Here is a 14,017-nt window from a genome sequence, read left to right on the forward strand (position 1 = left end):
CGACAGCCAGAGGCCAGACCCAAAGTAATGTCTGCCACCACAGACTGAAACCCACTGAAGCAATGTCAGAGTGCGCAGCTGCTGTGTTCCTGCATCACCACCCCTCTGCTTTCTCCAGCCCCTTCGGCCTGCTGTAACAGGCAGAGAAGAAAAGAGGCAACAGAGCAACAGGGCATGACACAGAGCAGCTACATACACAGCTGCTGCCAGATACATTAATTTCTCCTTATCTCATATTATGCAGAAAGACTAAAAATGAAGAAGTGAGATTAAACATTGACTTTCACAGAGATTACATTAAAATCAGGAAATACTCTATGGCACCATACAATTATATGTTGAAACTGAAATATTTCTAGAAATAGAATTTTCTGTTCGAAACATAATATTTTACAGTGCAATGTTTCCACGCCATAACTTGCAGTCTCATCCCATGACTGAAGCTACGTAAGAAGAATTCTGCTGAGCTTATCTTGTCCACCATTCTGGTCTCACAGTAGCCAACCAGATGCCAAAGGGAAGCCCCTAGGCAAGGCATGTCTGCAACAGCACTCTCCCATTCCCGGAAAATGATATTCAGAGGCAAGCTCATTTCTTTCTACTGCCAGAGTTTAAAACTGATCTACAAGGGAACAAAATTAAGCCCACAATAACCTCAGAATGACCTCAGTGCCTATAAATTAAGCCTCTTGCGACCCCACATCCAGGAATACATTTGCACACCTAGAACTAATTGGAACTAAGGAAACCACTTGTGTGAGAGCAATACAGATGCCAACTGCCTCATATTACCGTATTTTTCGCCCCATAAGACGCACCGGCCCATAAGACGCACCTAGATTTTAGGGGGGGAAATAAAGGAAAAAAAATTATTTCCCCCCCAGGTGCGCTGCGCTACACCAGGAGCTTGGGGCGTGCGGAGCTCAGCGCGCCCCAAGCTTCTGCGTGCCGGCAAGGTCTCCGCTAGCGTGGGAGAGCCGGGCGCCTCTCCCAGGGCTAGCGGACCCCTGCGCTAATCCAGAAGCTTGGGGCAAGCTGAGGTCAGCGCGCCCCAAGCTTCTGCGTGCCGGCAAGCAGCCCGCTGCCGCCCCAAGCCTCCCGCACCCGGCAGGAGGTCCCGCCGGGTGCGCAAGGCTTGGGGCGGCAGCGGACTGCTTGCGCGCACCTAGAAGCTTGGGGCGTGCTGAGCTCAGCGCGCGCCAAGCTTCTGCATGCCGGCAAGCAGTCCGCTGCCGCCCCAAGCCTCCCGCACCCGGCAGGAGGTCCCGCCGGGTGCGCGAGGCTTGGGGCGGCAGCGGACTGCTTGCGCGCACCTAGAAGCTTGGGGCCAGCTGAGCTCAGCCCGCCCCAAACTTCTAGGTGCGCGCAAGCAGTCCGCTGCCGCCCCAAGCCTCGCGCACCCGGCAGGAGGTCCCACGGGGTGCGCGAGGCTTGGGGCGGCAGCGGACTGCTTGCGCGCACCGAGAAGCTTGGGGCCAGCTGAGCTCAGCCCGCCCCAAGCTTCTCGGTGCGCGCAAGCAGTCCGCTGCCGCCCCAAGCCTCGCGCACCAGGCAGGAGGTCCCACGGGGTGCGCGAGGCTTGGGGCGGCAGCGGACTGCTTGCGCGCACCCAGAAGCTTGGGGCCAGCTGAGCTCAGCCCGCCCCAAGCTTCTCGGTGCGCGCAAGCAGTCCGCTGCCGCCCCAAGCCTCGCGCACCCGGTGGGACCTCCTGCCAGGTGCGCGAGGCTTGCAGACACTCGCCCGAAGCAGGGGGAGCCCTCCAGAGGGCTCCCCGTGCTTCGGGCGACAGGCTGCTGCCCCAAGCCTCGCGCACCCGGTGGGACCTCCTGCCGGGCGCGCGAGGCTTGCAGGCATTCGCCCCATAAGACGCACCCCGATTCCCCTTCATTTTTGGAGGGGAAAAAGTGCGTCTTATGGGGCGAAAAATACGGTGAGTTGTAAACACACTCCACAGCCAGTGGGGGGGGGGTAACATTATTTTATTATCCTGAAACCTACAGCTGAAGTAATAAAGTAGCCGGTTTTGAATTTCAAACTTCTTATCCGGAGAAAGCAAAGCATCTGACTGAAGTTAGTTACAGGTGTGATACAAGTACCTTCCTTAGAATCAGCACTTACAATTTTGATCTTCTTTTGTACAGCTCAGTATCTAAGAAGTCCCCATGTGAAGCAGCTACTACTTCTGTAACACAAAGAGAAAGGGAGAAAAGAATACAATAAGATCAAGTTTGCAATGCAAGAACCCCTGCTGTCCTGCCATGTTCCGAATCTCAGGTTAAAACCTGCCTGACAATGACTTGATTCACTGCCCAGCAACTTTAGCTCACATGTTTCAGATCCCTCCACCACAAAAACACCCAACTGACTGATCTTACTAACACAGAGAGGGAAAATACAGAAGCAAAATGAGAAAGGAGAAGAATTAGAGAAGGAAAAATAAAATAGACACTGTTGGCATAACCAACCACAACTACTTCTAGAGAACGGCAGACAAACGGACGGTAACCCATTAAGGGTTAGACATATCTGCCACAAATATGCAGTTTTATTTATGATATTTAGAAGCATAATATAAGATGTCCCTCTACATCAGAGCCTCTGAACAGATAAAAGGATTCCCAAGAATCCACCCATTATAGCAGGGGTGGGAAGAGTGTAGACTGGAATCTACTGATAGATCTCTAGACCATTTGCAATAAATCAGCAAGCATTCCTGACTCCCAGTTGTTTAAAAATAGCAACAAGATGATATCCAAAAAAAAGGAAACTGATCAACAATTACAAAAAGTAAAAGAAAATAACCGAAATCTAAACATAACATAAGGATATTACCCGTTACCGTTACAGTTAAATCTCTTCACATTTATCTCATTATATCTTTAAAAGCTTAGATCATTCTTCTGCACCCTACCGACTTCCATCCCTCCCGTTTTCAGGCTTCTTAATATACATAGTTTGTTTTTCCTGCAGCTAGTGATTGTTAATGATTTGCACATCGTAGGATTTATATCAAACCTGCTATAGTTTTTAAGTTCCTATAATTCCCTTCAATATATATCATAAATTTGTTCCAATCGTTAATAAACTTTGTATTTTTTTGGTTTCTGATTTTTTGTGTCAATTTCGCAAGTTCAACAAATTCAAATAATTTTGTTTGCCAGTCTCTAATTGAAGGGGTATTTCGATTTTTCCAATTTTGGGCGATTAATAATCTGGCGGCGGTTGTGGCATAGTGAAATAGTGTCTTATCTTCTTTTTTAATTTTGTCCCCGATTATTCCTAGTAGGAATGCTTCTCGTCTTTTAGGGAATGTATATTTAAATATTTTTTTTAACTCATTATAAATATCTTCCCAATATTTCTTCATTTCGTCGCATGTCCACCACATGTGGAAAAAATTACCCTCTTTAGTTTTACACTTCCAGCAGTTCTTATTTCCTGTTTTATACATTTTCCCTAGCTTTGCTGGTGTAATGTACCACCTATACATCATCTTTTCTAAATTTTCCCTGAGTGTTACACATGCCGTAAATTTCAGTCCACTAGTCCATAATTTCAGCCATTTATCATACTCTATATTATATCCCAGATCCATTGCCCATCTTGTCATTGCCCCCTTTATTTCTTCATCTTTGGTGTCCCACTCTAATAATATGTTATACATTTTGGATAATAATTTGGATTTTCCTTCAATTATCTCTGTCTGAAACTTGGATTTCTTTTCATTCATCCCTATTTTTTTATCATCCATCCATACTGCATTTATTTGATGGAATTGCATCCAGCTGGTTAATTTATCTTTCAACTCCTCATAAGTTCTCAACTTCCAACCGCTTTCTGATCTTATTAATAAGTCTTCATAAGTTAGCCTTTCTCTCTCCATATTTTTTTTTATTATTATTAGAATGTCCATTGTCGATAACCACCAGGGTGTTTTCCATTCTAGGAGTTTTTTATTCCTCTCCCACACCTCGTAAAGGGGCCCTCTTAAACAAGATGACTTTTCACACGTAAATTAGGCTGCAAAAATGAAGAACGCTAACCAGGAATGCACTTTTCTGTGAAAGGGTTGTGAGCTTAATTCAGTTATGGTACTGAAAACCAATTCCTGGGCTCAGAATTAACTCAGAGGCACCCTCTTCTTTAATTATAACTGTATGTCTTTTGCTCCTGGCTCTGGTTAATAGATATTGGGACTCTAATAAAGAACAAAGTATATCTGCCAAGTCTGTAGTCTGCCCACTCTTTCCTGATAGAGCCAATTCTGCTTCATACTTGCAGCAAAAGTGTGCCTGGTACTTTCAGACCATTCTCCAGGCCAATCAATCTCAATTATAATAAACTAACCATCAACACTGGGACACAAACCTCTAATCAAATTTTGCTATTGGAATGTGAGCTGGTGGGCAATGTTACCTCTTGAACTAGAGAGGTATGGGTCCAAATTCCTACTTAGGCATGAATGCAGATTGTCTTTTAAGTTAACTGTACTCTTACAACTTCAGCTCCCCTTCATTATGTACAAATGTTAATTATTTAAACAAAGCTTCAATGAGAAGTTGTTACAGAAATAAAAACCATGAGGTAATCTTCTAATCTGTGTCAGAGTTACCACAAAATGTAAACCATGGAATCTGTCACCTTTGAATAAATGCTAATACACTTTCAAAGCAGTGTTGGGATTATGTGAACAGATACTCATTATGATGGGATATAAGGGGTTGCATCGAGTGGAGGCACAAGATGATGATGAAATTACTAATAGCGAAATCAAGTGGGGAATGCCAGGAAAAGTAACAAGAACACAGAGAAATATGAGAGAAGAATCAGATCATTCAAGGGAACTCCAAGGGTTGCAGATATAAAACAATTTAAAAACAAAAACCGCCAATAAGGGCAGAAAATTCTCAGTAACCACAGAATATTGTTTGTGAAATGGAGGGCAGAAATGGTGTGTGTGTAGAAAGAGAATGGCCTGCTGGAGGAGGGAAGCCATAGTTACCTAGCTGTGCATTTTCCTATTTCCCTTATGGCTACTTTCATGCATAAAGAAAAGGGTCATCATGAATACCACATCAACTGTGGTTTTAAGTTCAGCAGCTTCTCTTTTACTTCAAAGCGTTTGCTTTATGAAATGGGGAAATGCATAAGGTATTTTATAAGTCATTTTTAAAACATATGCCTTGCTGTTAAGCAAGTGTTCACCATTTCAATTTTAGGTTCCCTCACTTGGTTATGTGTGACCCAAAAAAACTATAGACCGAAGAAATCAAAACACAGGTATATTTTAAAATGAATACAAGTTGCACATGCAGATTGCAATATTTCTGAGAAGTTTGATTTTATTAACATGTGCAAGCACACTTGGAGCAGCTTCAGACATTGCAAAACCCCAACACGGAGCTACTTCTGTGTGGGAGTTAACAAGTACATAATCATCAAAGAAAGTGGACAATACATATGTATTGTAATGCATGTGTACACTTTCTTGTGCACCCAGCTGCTATAATCACTCAGCTTTCCTGTGAACACATAACAAAGTGCATACATGCACTGTGATGGTATAAGCTATAAACATAGGAGCCAACTCCTACGAACCGATTAACAGTCTTCACTGTGCCCATAGGTATACCCTGGAAGGCTAAGAAAAGAAGGGAATCCACCCTTGAAGAATATTAATTTAGTCATCTCCAACAGCTGGGAATCGACTCTGTATTACGTGATCTATGAAGAATGGACCCCATACAGAAACAAGATTTGGGGCAGGGAAGCCAATCTTTTATCAAAATATGTGGAAACAAGAGAAGAAAGAGCACACTGGTCCCAATTATGAGGGCAGGGAACCACGTGGAAGCTTAAGCGTGTGGGCAACAGCAGAACAAGACACTTCACCTGCCCCCAAATGAGAGCTCTTCCCTCTTCCATACTACTGCAACAGGGGTGCAGGAAGGGGAAAGCGCTTAACAACAGAAAAGAGGAGTGGGGGGAGATGACTAGAGCAGGAAATGCATAAAACTGCCTCCTGAGCAGCGGCACCTACCTACTTCCTCCCGCCCCACCCTGCCCCACCCCAACTCACCTCCACTGTAAACGGGGCTCTCCTCTTCCCATCCCAGGTACGTCCCCCTATCCCACGTACACAGAAAAACAGGTGCGCTCAGGCCCCCTTCTCCCTAAACACGCCCCCAAGAGCGCCCCACAGGCAGCCTCCTCAAAAGTCCCCCTCTGCACCCCAACACGCCTCCCTCCCAGTCATGTTTTGCCACCCGACCCCAGGCAATGCCGCCAGGTCCTCTCCCACCGCCACCCCAACTTCGCACCCTGGCCGCTCCCTCCCTATCCTCAAAGGGCGCAGCCTAACTACACAGCGCGGGGAGCAACGGAGGCCGGACCCTAAAAAGAAGGGAGCGAAATAGCCCCCGTTACCTGAGCGGGGCGACCGCCTCTCGGCGCGCATGCGCCACCGAGTCAGACTTCGCCCCGCCCTCTCACTACTACGCAGGCGCGCCGTCCTTTATCTGCCCGGTCCCACCTCCAACCACCTTGCGGAGGACGGCTTCTGCTGGGTACTAGTGCGAGTTGAGTGCGGATGAAAATCGAACGGCATAGCCGAGCCGGCCTTACACGGGCATATATGGGGGAAAGGAAACCTTCAGCAGAACTGGCTTCCCGCAGCCAGTTATTTTGTAATCTACCCCAGGATTAGAAAGTACGGAAGCAGATGTAATTTTCACAGTCCGATCCACTGTATTTACATCCCACGCGCTTTTTTACCTGGGGGAAGCTCTGTTAAACATATTGCGGCTTACTCCAGAGTCAACGTGCAAAGAATCGTACTACAGGGCTGCAGTGTCCTGCGTACGGGGATCTTAAGCCCTTCTTATGGAAAACTCATGTACTAGTGAAAGGATCCACATAATCTGCCTCCAAGATCCCTAATCAGTTGATCCCCGTTCCTAAGACCTTGAAGTAGCCTGTGTAAAAGAAGCAGTTACCACCACGAGGCAGGAGGGATCCTCCATGTGCTTTTACACACTCACACAGCATAAGCGTGAAGAAACCCTAGCTGCAAATTAATCCATGCAATGAAATCAGATCAAATCAATCAGCTGGTTTGTCGTCCTGTAAATGTGAGCTCTTCATGTACTGCTGCGCATACACACTGTTAGATAAGAACAAACTGTTGACGTTTGGTTCGCTCGCTTGTAGTCAGCAGATTTGCACAAATTTGCCACAGGAGGCTGTTCCTGCTCTGCAGATAGTCTGGGCGTGTTTGTCATTCCAGACTTTTTCCTGCCTCTGCTTGTTTGCTTCTGAAGAAGAAATAAATACAAAGACGGGAAATGTGCCCCACTCTTGGCAAAGCAAGAAACCTCGTCTGAGAAGCGTTGCTGCCTGCACACACATTTGTATAGTTCAGACACACCATCCTTAAGAACATAAGGACAGCCTGCTGGATCAGGCCAATAGCTGATCTAGTCCAGCATCCTGTTTTCATAGTGGCCAACTTGATGCCTATGGCAAGCCACCAAGCTGGGCCCAACCCTTCCTATTCCCCACTACTCCTATGCAGGTAAAACTAAGGTTACAGGAGTACAATACAGTAGTACCTCGGGTTACATACGCTTCAGGTTACAGACTCTAACCCAGAAAAAGTGCTTCAGGTTAAGAACTTTGCTTCAGGATGAGAACAGAAATTGTGCTCTGGCGGCAGCAGGAGATCCCATTAACCAAAGTGGTGCTTCAGGTTAAGAACAGTTTCAGGTTAAGTACGGACCTTCGGAACGAATTAAGTACTTAACCCGAGGTACCACTGTATTCTCTGAGGCAAGACAGATATGCACCCCAATCCTATGCACCTCTACTCAAACATAAGTTCTACAGTGGTACTAGAAAGGGTGCACAGGACTGAACCCCTTTTTGAAGTAAACTTTGGTGGGGGTTTTATAAATGAGTTTAAGAAAGCAGCCTGATCCTATTGGAAGAAAATTCAGTTTATTTCAGTAGGGCTTATTCTCGAGGCTAGGAAGCTGCTTTTTGTGTACTTCAGGCCATGAACGTAATTGCTTGTGGACTGCACACCATGTTGCTACAAGTTTAGACTGCCATCTTTACCCTAAGGCCGCTTTCCTGTGAGGCCCACTCAAGCAGGGGGACTATGACTGCACTGTTCAATAAAGCCAATAACTGGTCTCCTGTCGGAAAACCCCAACGAAGCGTTCTGCTGCTTTCAACAATCCTATGTTAACACAGTGCTAAAAACCACTGGCTTGTGATTTATTTCCACGGTAAATTGCAGTGTTATAGGAAGTAAACTCTGCTGAGCACCATGGGACTTACACCGGAGTAAACATGCATTGCAGGTAATGCAAAGCGGGTAATTTTGAGGAGCCAAAGGCCTGCTGAGTCCTCTCACCCTTCGTAGTAAATACTCTGCGACCTGCCTCTAAAACTTAAACCGCTTAGAGATTCCGTCGAAATATGAAGCGCTATATAAATGAAAACTATTGATGATAATGACGTGTCTCTTTAACGCAGGGCGGAGCTGTAAAGCAGGCCCGGCAGGGCTCCTGCTCTCCTCTGCCTGCTTCTACACTCCGGAGCCGCAGCTCAGTCGGGGCGGTGAGATTTTTAACCTCATCGGGCAGGGACGGAAGTAAGAGAGCCGGAGGCAGCTCGGGCTCTGCCGCCGAGGCCCGGCCGCGGAAGCGACTGCGCCCGGAAACGAGAGGCCTCGTGATTGCAGTAATTGTGCGGGGCGCTGTTGCTTTCGGACCTGGACGGGGAGAGGCGCCGAGGTTCTCGCTGCCCGCGCGCCCAGAGCTTCGCTGGAGAAACGCCCGGGTCGACCTGCCTGCTCTCGGCACCCCGGGGCGCCTAAGGGAGAGCCGCTGTCAACTCTCGAGAGCGCGCGAAGAAGGGAGGAAAAAGGGAAGAAGCGAGGCAGCGGGAGGAGGACGAGGGACGGAGCCCGGGAGTGCCAGGACCTGACCGCTGCGGAGGAGCGGGCGCGCAGGAGCTGGCGGACTAGAGTTAAGGGGACTCGGGAGGCGCCAGAGGCAGGCAGCGGGGCCCTCCTCGAGGACGTGGAAGTGCCCGGCGAGAGCAAGAAAGGCGGCGAGGGGGGAATATAGTGGCGCCAGAGTCGGCGGGGAGACCGGGCGAGGCGAGGCTCCCGGCTCGAAGAGGCAGGGCGCGTTGGTGAGGCGCCGCCAGCTTCGCCCCGCCGCGGCGCGTCCTGCTGAGCTCCTTCCCCATGTGGTCGGCAGCCGCGGCGGACGCCCCGAGATGAAGCTGCGGCAGATCTCGGACTGGAGCGACTTCGTCCGCGGCCGCTGCCTGCGAGAGCTGCTGGAGCAGGGCCGCCCGGGCGAGGCTCCCAGCCGCCTCTTAGCCAGCCCGGACAGGCAGCATCTGCTTCTGTTGTGGAACCAGCCGGCCTCGCAGGCTCGGGTTGTGGCCTTCCAGCGCCTGGGCGCCGACGGGGCTGACCTGGAGAGGAGTTGGCAGCCTCCTCAGCCGCCCGTGGTGGGGCTGCTTTTCCTGGAAAGCCCCGGGACAGCTGTCTCTTGGGTGCTGACGATCATCTGGGAGCACGGCAAGACTGAACTCTGGCGATTTGTGCCCGCAGTGGGGTGGCACTTGCTGCAGAGCCTGGAGCTGTGCCATGGAGCTCGTGCCCGGGTTGTCTCCATCTGCAGCTGGGGGGGCCAGCTGGTGTGGTGTGAGGAGAGGCCCCCCTTGGACGCCCAGCTGACGCCCGAGAGGAGAGCCTTCAGGTACTGCATCTGCACTAGACGCCTTCAGATCGGGGAGCAGGGAGCCCAGCTGAGCCCCTTAAGGATTGTCTTGCACAACAGCCCTGTGTACCGAGTGCTCGCCTCACCCTCTGGTGTTTTCCTGCTGCCCACTCCAGCCACCTTCCAGGGAGTAGCCAAGTTTGTCCTCATCTGGCGTCCCGAAAATGCTGACATCATCATTGCTGCTCCATCCAAAGGCTGCATTTGTACTAAGGCTTTGCTTCCAGGCAGTGAAGTGGACTTCAAAAAGCTGCTCTTGGGCTGTGTGGGACTCTTGGCAAACATGGACCCTTTGGATATCCATAGCTGTGTGCTCTCTGGTCGCAGGGGGCTCCTCCTGGTTAGCACAGCAGGAGCTGTGGAGCTGGTGCAGCCCGACGGAGTGTGGAGACCCATCTTTGACTTTGGGGGAAGTGCTTTGGCCCCAGGGGAGCAGGTCCAGCTGAAGGTTTTTGGGGACACCCTTGCCTGCTTCTTTGGAGGGGCTCTTTATCTTGTGGACTTGGGCAGCAGGCAGTTGATAGAAAAGAAAGTCCTGAGCACGGAGGAAGTGCTTTTTTTGGACTTCCATGCCGAGGAGGAGGAAGTGCAGCTCCTGGGTCCAAACGGCATCTACAGCCTTGACTTCTCTGGTACCGACAGGGAAGAGCCCACCCTGGTCGAGATGGTTTTTGAAGAGGCCTGCAAATACTATCAGCGGCGGAGCCTCAGCAGCTCTCAGCTCACCGTAGAGAAACTGAAAAAGGGAGACATGTTCCAGGCTCCCATTGCACTCTCCTCCATCCTGTGCTATAGCCTTGCTTCCAAGGATAAACGTCCCAGGGCCTTCCCAGAGCCTTACGCCAAACTGCTGGGCACAATGCAGCTGGAACTGCAGAGCTACCAAAAGCTGGAATTCCTTAAATTGTGTGTGGTCGGGGCCTCGGAAAGTGAGGTGGAGAGCTATGGTGAGGCGCTCGTGGAGCAGGAGCTCGGTCGTCTTCTACACTTGGACTTAAACAAGGAGAACCTGGCCTACCTGAATGCCATCTTCAGTTCCTTCCCTGGGGCCTCTTGGAAGGCCATCCAAAACCACCTGCAGCTGCAACAGAATGGGGATGGAGTACTGGTAGCCAGAGCTACTCCAGATGTGTGGAAGAAAATCCTGGGGGGATCAGTGCCCGGCCTCAGCAAGCAAGAGGAGGGGCCTCTAAATGGGATGGTTCCACTTTTTGAACTCATCTGTCTGTTGCTGCACCAGTTCAAGCCTAAGTGGCTGCCTCAGTTTGTGGGGCTGTCCCAAGAGTACCTGGGTGCCTCTTGGACTTACGGCAACAAGGAGGGCCCCGAGGGTGCTGTTCCCCTCTACAAAAGGGCACTGGCTGTGCTGCCAAGGAGGAGCAGAGGCTCTCTGGCAGATGGGGAAATGGAGATTGAGCTCCTGCTATGCAGCCAGCGGCCCAAAGCCATCCTGCAGGCCATGGACCTCCTTATCCAGCATAGGAGATGGCAGCGTGTGATGGAGGCTGCAGAAAAGTTCTCCATGCTAAGCCCTTTGCTGAACAAAGAGATCTTCACCATCCTTTTGAGAGAGTGCTCCCAGCATAGGGACCTGGACCCTTACTTGGACAAGCTGTGGGAACTCTGCCCTACAAATCTGAGCGCTTCTGACATCCTGAGCGTTCTTCAGCAATACTTACCCCCAACAGAACTTGATCCTCCTCCCTTTCTCCCAGGTGGGTCATCCCAGCTGACTGTTGGCCTGCTGAAGCCCCTGTTGCACAGACTTGCCCAGGGCCCACCTGGCCAGGATGAAATCTATGCTGTCTTACAGAGTCCAACTTTCCCACCACCAACCCCACCCAGGCAAAAGAAAGATACCCCAAAGGCAGCTGCCCAGGAGGAGTTAACCCCCTTTCAGAACCACACACACCACTCATTGCGCGAGGTGGTATGAAGCTTAGAGGTGGGAACAGGCAAAAGGGCCTGGTGGGGTCAGGAGCCTTCAGCCTGTGTATCCACTTAGGCCCTGCATCAGCAAGCTGCCTCTGCCAAAGTGGGAGGTAAATCCCAAAGTTTATTGCATTGCCAATGGGTTCTTTGGAAGAGTGCAGAGCTTGTAGCAAGGGTTGGGTGTTTCTGGTGCCTTAAACAAGAGCAGATACAGTCACATAGGAACTAAACTATTGAGCTCACACAGTTGAGACTAGCTGAAGAACTGCTTGCTGGTGTGTTCCCTTCCATTTGTGAATGATGCTGGTGGGCTTGGGTTTTGTTAAACTTCCTCTGCGTTTTGGTAAAATGCTAGTCTACATGCATCTGACGGATTTGCATGCGAGCTTAGTGTCACTGGGGAGTTGCCTTGCTTTGACTACCTTAAGGATGCACATCTTGAACTTCCATCAATATGCTTTAGTAGCTACCTTTTAAAGTGCAGGGATTGCTCCTGCCAATATGCCATCCTGTATGTTGCCAAGTTTCACTGACCAGTATTACTCCCCCCTGAGACCAGCATTTTGGAAAGTCCCTGACGGAAAGCATGTCCTCTGTCTGCTTCTCTGGCTGATAATCCACTGCTCACTCCTCTGATGTGTTTAAACATGCATTATTTACCTGCAACTGGGGAAGCCCCACTGCAAATGTGTGCGCACACCTTTGTCCCCTAGAGTGGTTTTATCTTTTGCAATTTATAAAAAAAGAAAAGTGGAGGTTGTCAATAGAAGGAGCTCTGCAGTTCCCAGGGGTAGGGCATGTCCTGTACACTTGCAGAGTAGTGTAACCCTTGCCTCATGTTTGGGACCCCACGCTGGCTGTAGGCTTAAGTCAAATATATCTCTATTACAGAGGAAGAATGATGGGGACTTGGAGCAAGACAGTAATGCTTGTTGGTGTCTTGCATTTCCTTCATTCTGCCTGAGAATAACTGCCATTGGGAATGAGGAATATTCTCACCTAATGAGACTTTCATCACTGAAGCCGCCTTACATAGATGGGGCAGGAAGAGTAAATTTTAACATTTCCAGACAGGAGTGGGTTTTTCTTTCTGCAGGTGGGAGAAAACATTTTAAACCTTATGAAATTGCTGAAAACACTTTTTTTTTAATAGCAAAGGTTCCCCAATATAGTACAAAGGAGAGAGATGGCTTATTGAGTGTAAGCAGCAAGTCACCATGCAGTTCAATTTTCAAACTCAATGGATGGGTTTGCCAGCCAAAAATGGGGTGTGGAAGGCTTTATTACTCACAGTGTTGTCTGGATTCTTTACGCCTGTTGAATTGGGTGGGTAATTTTCTGTAGGCTTATGACCCTTTGTAAGACAGGACCCTGCCCTGAGACTGAGCTGCCTGGATTCCAAGCAGATCACATGTATTCTGCCTCAGCCCAAGCCTGGTGCTGCAGCAGCGCCTTGGCAATCTGGATTTTTCCTGTGCAGAGCAAATACGTCTTTTTGGTGCTGCAGATTAGCCTTTCCTGGGCTGGGGAAATGGATAAGTAGCAGAACACAAGGACAGCTTTGGATCTTGCCCCCTTCTGTCAGAGAATGAGGAAAGCCATACCAATACTGACCAGTGACCAGTTTGTCAATACTTGACATGCAGAGGTATAATTGTGTTACTGGGAGTTGCCTTCCAAAACCAGCACAAATGGAGGACTTGTTCCAAACCTAGTTAATCCACATCTGCAATACTGTTTACAAGTTTTTTTCAGGCTTTCAGGGAACCCATAATACGCTTCCGCAGCCTGGAGCCTTTTTAAAAATATATATATAAAGATAAGACGAGAGTAAATCACCTTGTCCTTCATACCTGAAAACTTAAGAGGAATGTGTGGGTTCTTGTAAAGAGGAGTGGGCTTTCTTTTTCCAAGTACTGCACAAACCTCCTCCTCTCTGCAAAACCTAAAAAAAAATTTTTTTTAAAGGTTTTGACAGTGCTGGGATTCACAAGCTTCCCTTTGATGGCCCAGTGGGGCCTCTTAGGCAGAGGATTAAGAGAAACTGCCCGCATAATGGTCCTTGGATGGTGTGTTTGCCCTGCCCATCCTGAGTAACTTGGCAGAAAATTTTTTTATGCTAATCTTGGCAAGTTTATTCTGTTTTTAATGAGATTCTTGTTTTCGAATCCTGTGTGCTGTATGCAGTATTAAAAGGTAAACAACCTTGAAGAGGACTCATCTGTGGCTGTGAAGTACCTGGCATATGTATTGTTGGGCACCAGCTGTGTGTGCCTTTTCTGTT

The 14,017-nt window shown here is 49.0% G+C and overlaps 2 protein-coding genes across 9 annotated transcripts in view; one reads left to right on the forward strand and one right to left on the reverse strand.

Annotated features, from left to right (window-relative positions):
- ARMH3 (armadillo like helical domain containing 3) overlaps positions 1-9,523 on the reverse strand; it is a 128,293-nt gene extending 118,770 nt beyond the window's left edge. Inside the window, exons 1-3 of one of the 8 annotated variants that reach the window (XM_083505218.1) lie at positions 9,494-9,523; positions 7,165-7,314; positions 2,120-2,183 (exon numbers count right to left, since the gene is read on the reverse strand). Coding sequence is in view for 1 of the 8 variants with exons in the window: in XM_083505215.1 (XP_083361341.1) it covers positions 2,120-2,183; positions 6,428-6,458 (95 nt within the window). In the remaining 7 variants the exon portion in view is untranslated. Of the gene's footprint in view, positions 1-2,067; positions 2,184-6,080; positions 6,398-6,427; positions 6,502-7,164; positions 7,315-8,417; positions 8,614-9,493 lie in introns of those variants that run through there. The other 7 variants (XM_083505216.1, XM_083505220.1, XM_083505215.1 and 4 more) reach the window with 7 other exon arrangements.
- On the forward strand, positions 9,290-13,944 carry HPS6 (HPS6 biogenesis of lysosomal organelles complex 2 subunit 3; the record flags this gene model as incomplete). Its single annotated transcript, XM_083505211.1, has 1 exon — positions 9,290-13,944. One exon carries the CDS (start codon positions 9,290-9,292, stop codon positions 11,735-11,737), a length of 2,448 nt encoding a protein of 815 aa, XP_083361337.1. The 3' UTR covers positions 11,738-13,944.
- Positions 13,945-14,017: the final 73 nt, after the last annotated feature.

This window comes from Podarcis liolepis, assembly GCF_965112155.1.
Source record: "Podarcis liolepis genome assembly, chromosome: 5".
Classification (NCBI taxonomy): Eukaryota; Metazoa; Chordata; class Lepidosauria; order Squamata; family Lacertidae; genus Podarcis; species Podarcis liolepis.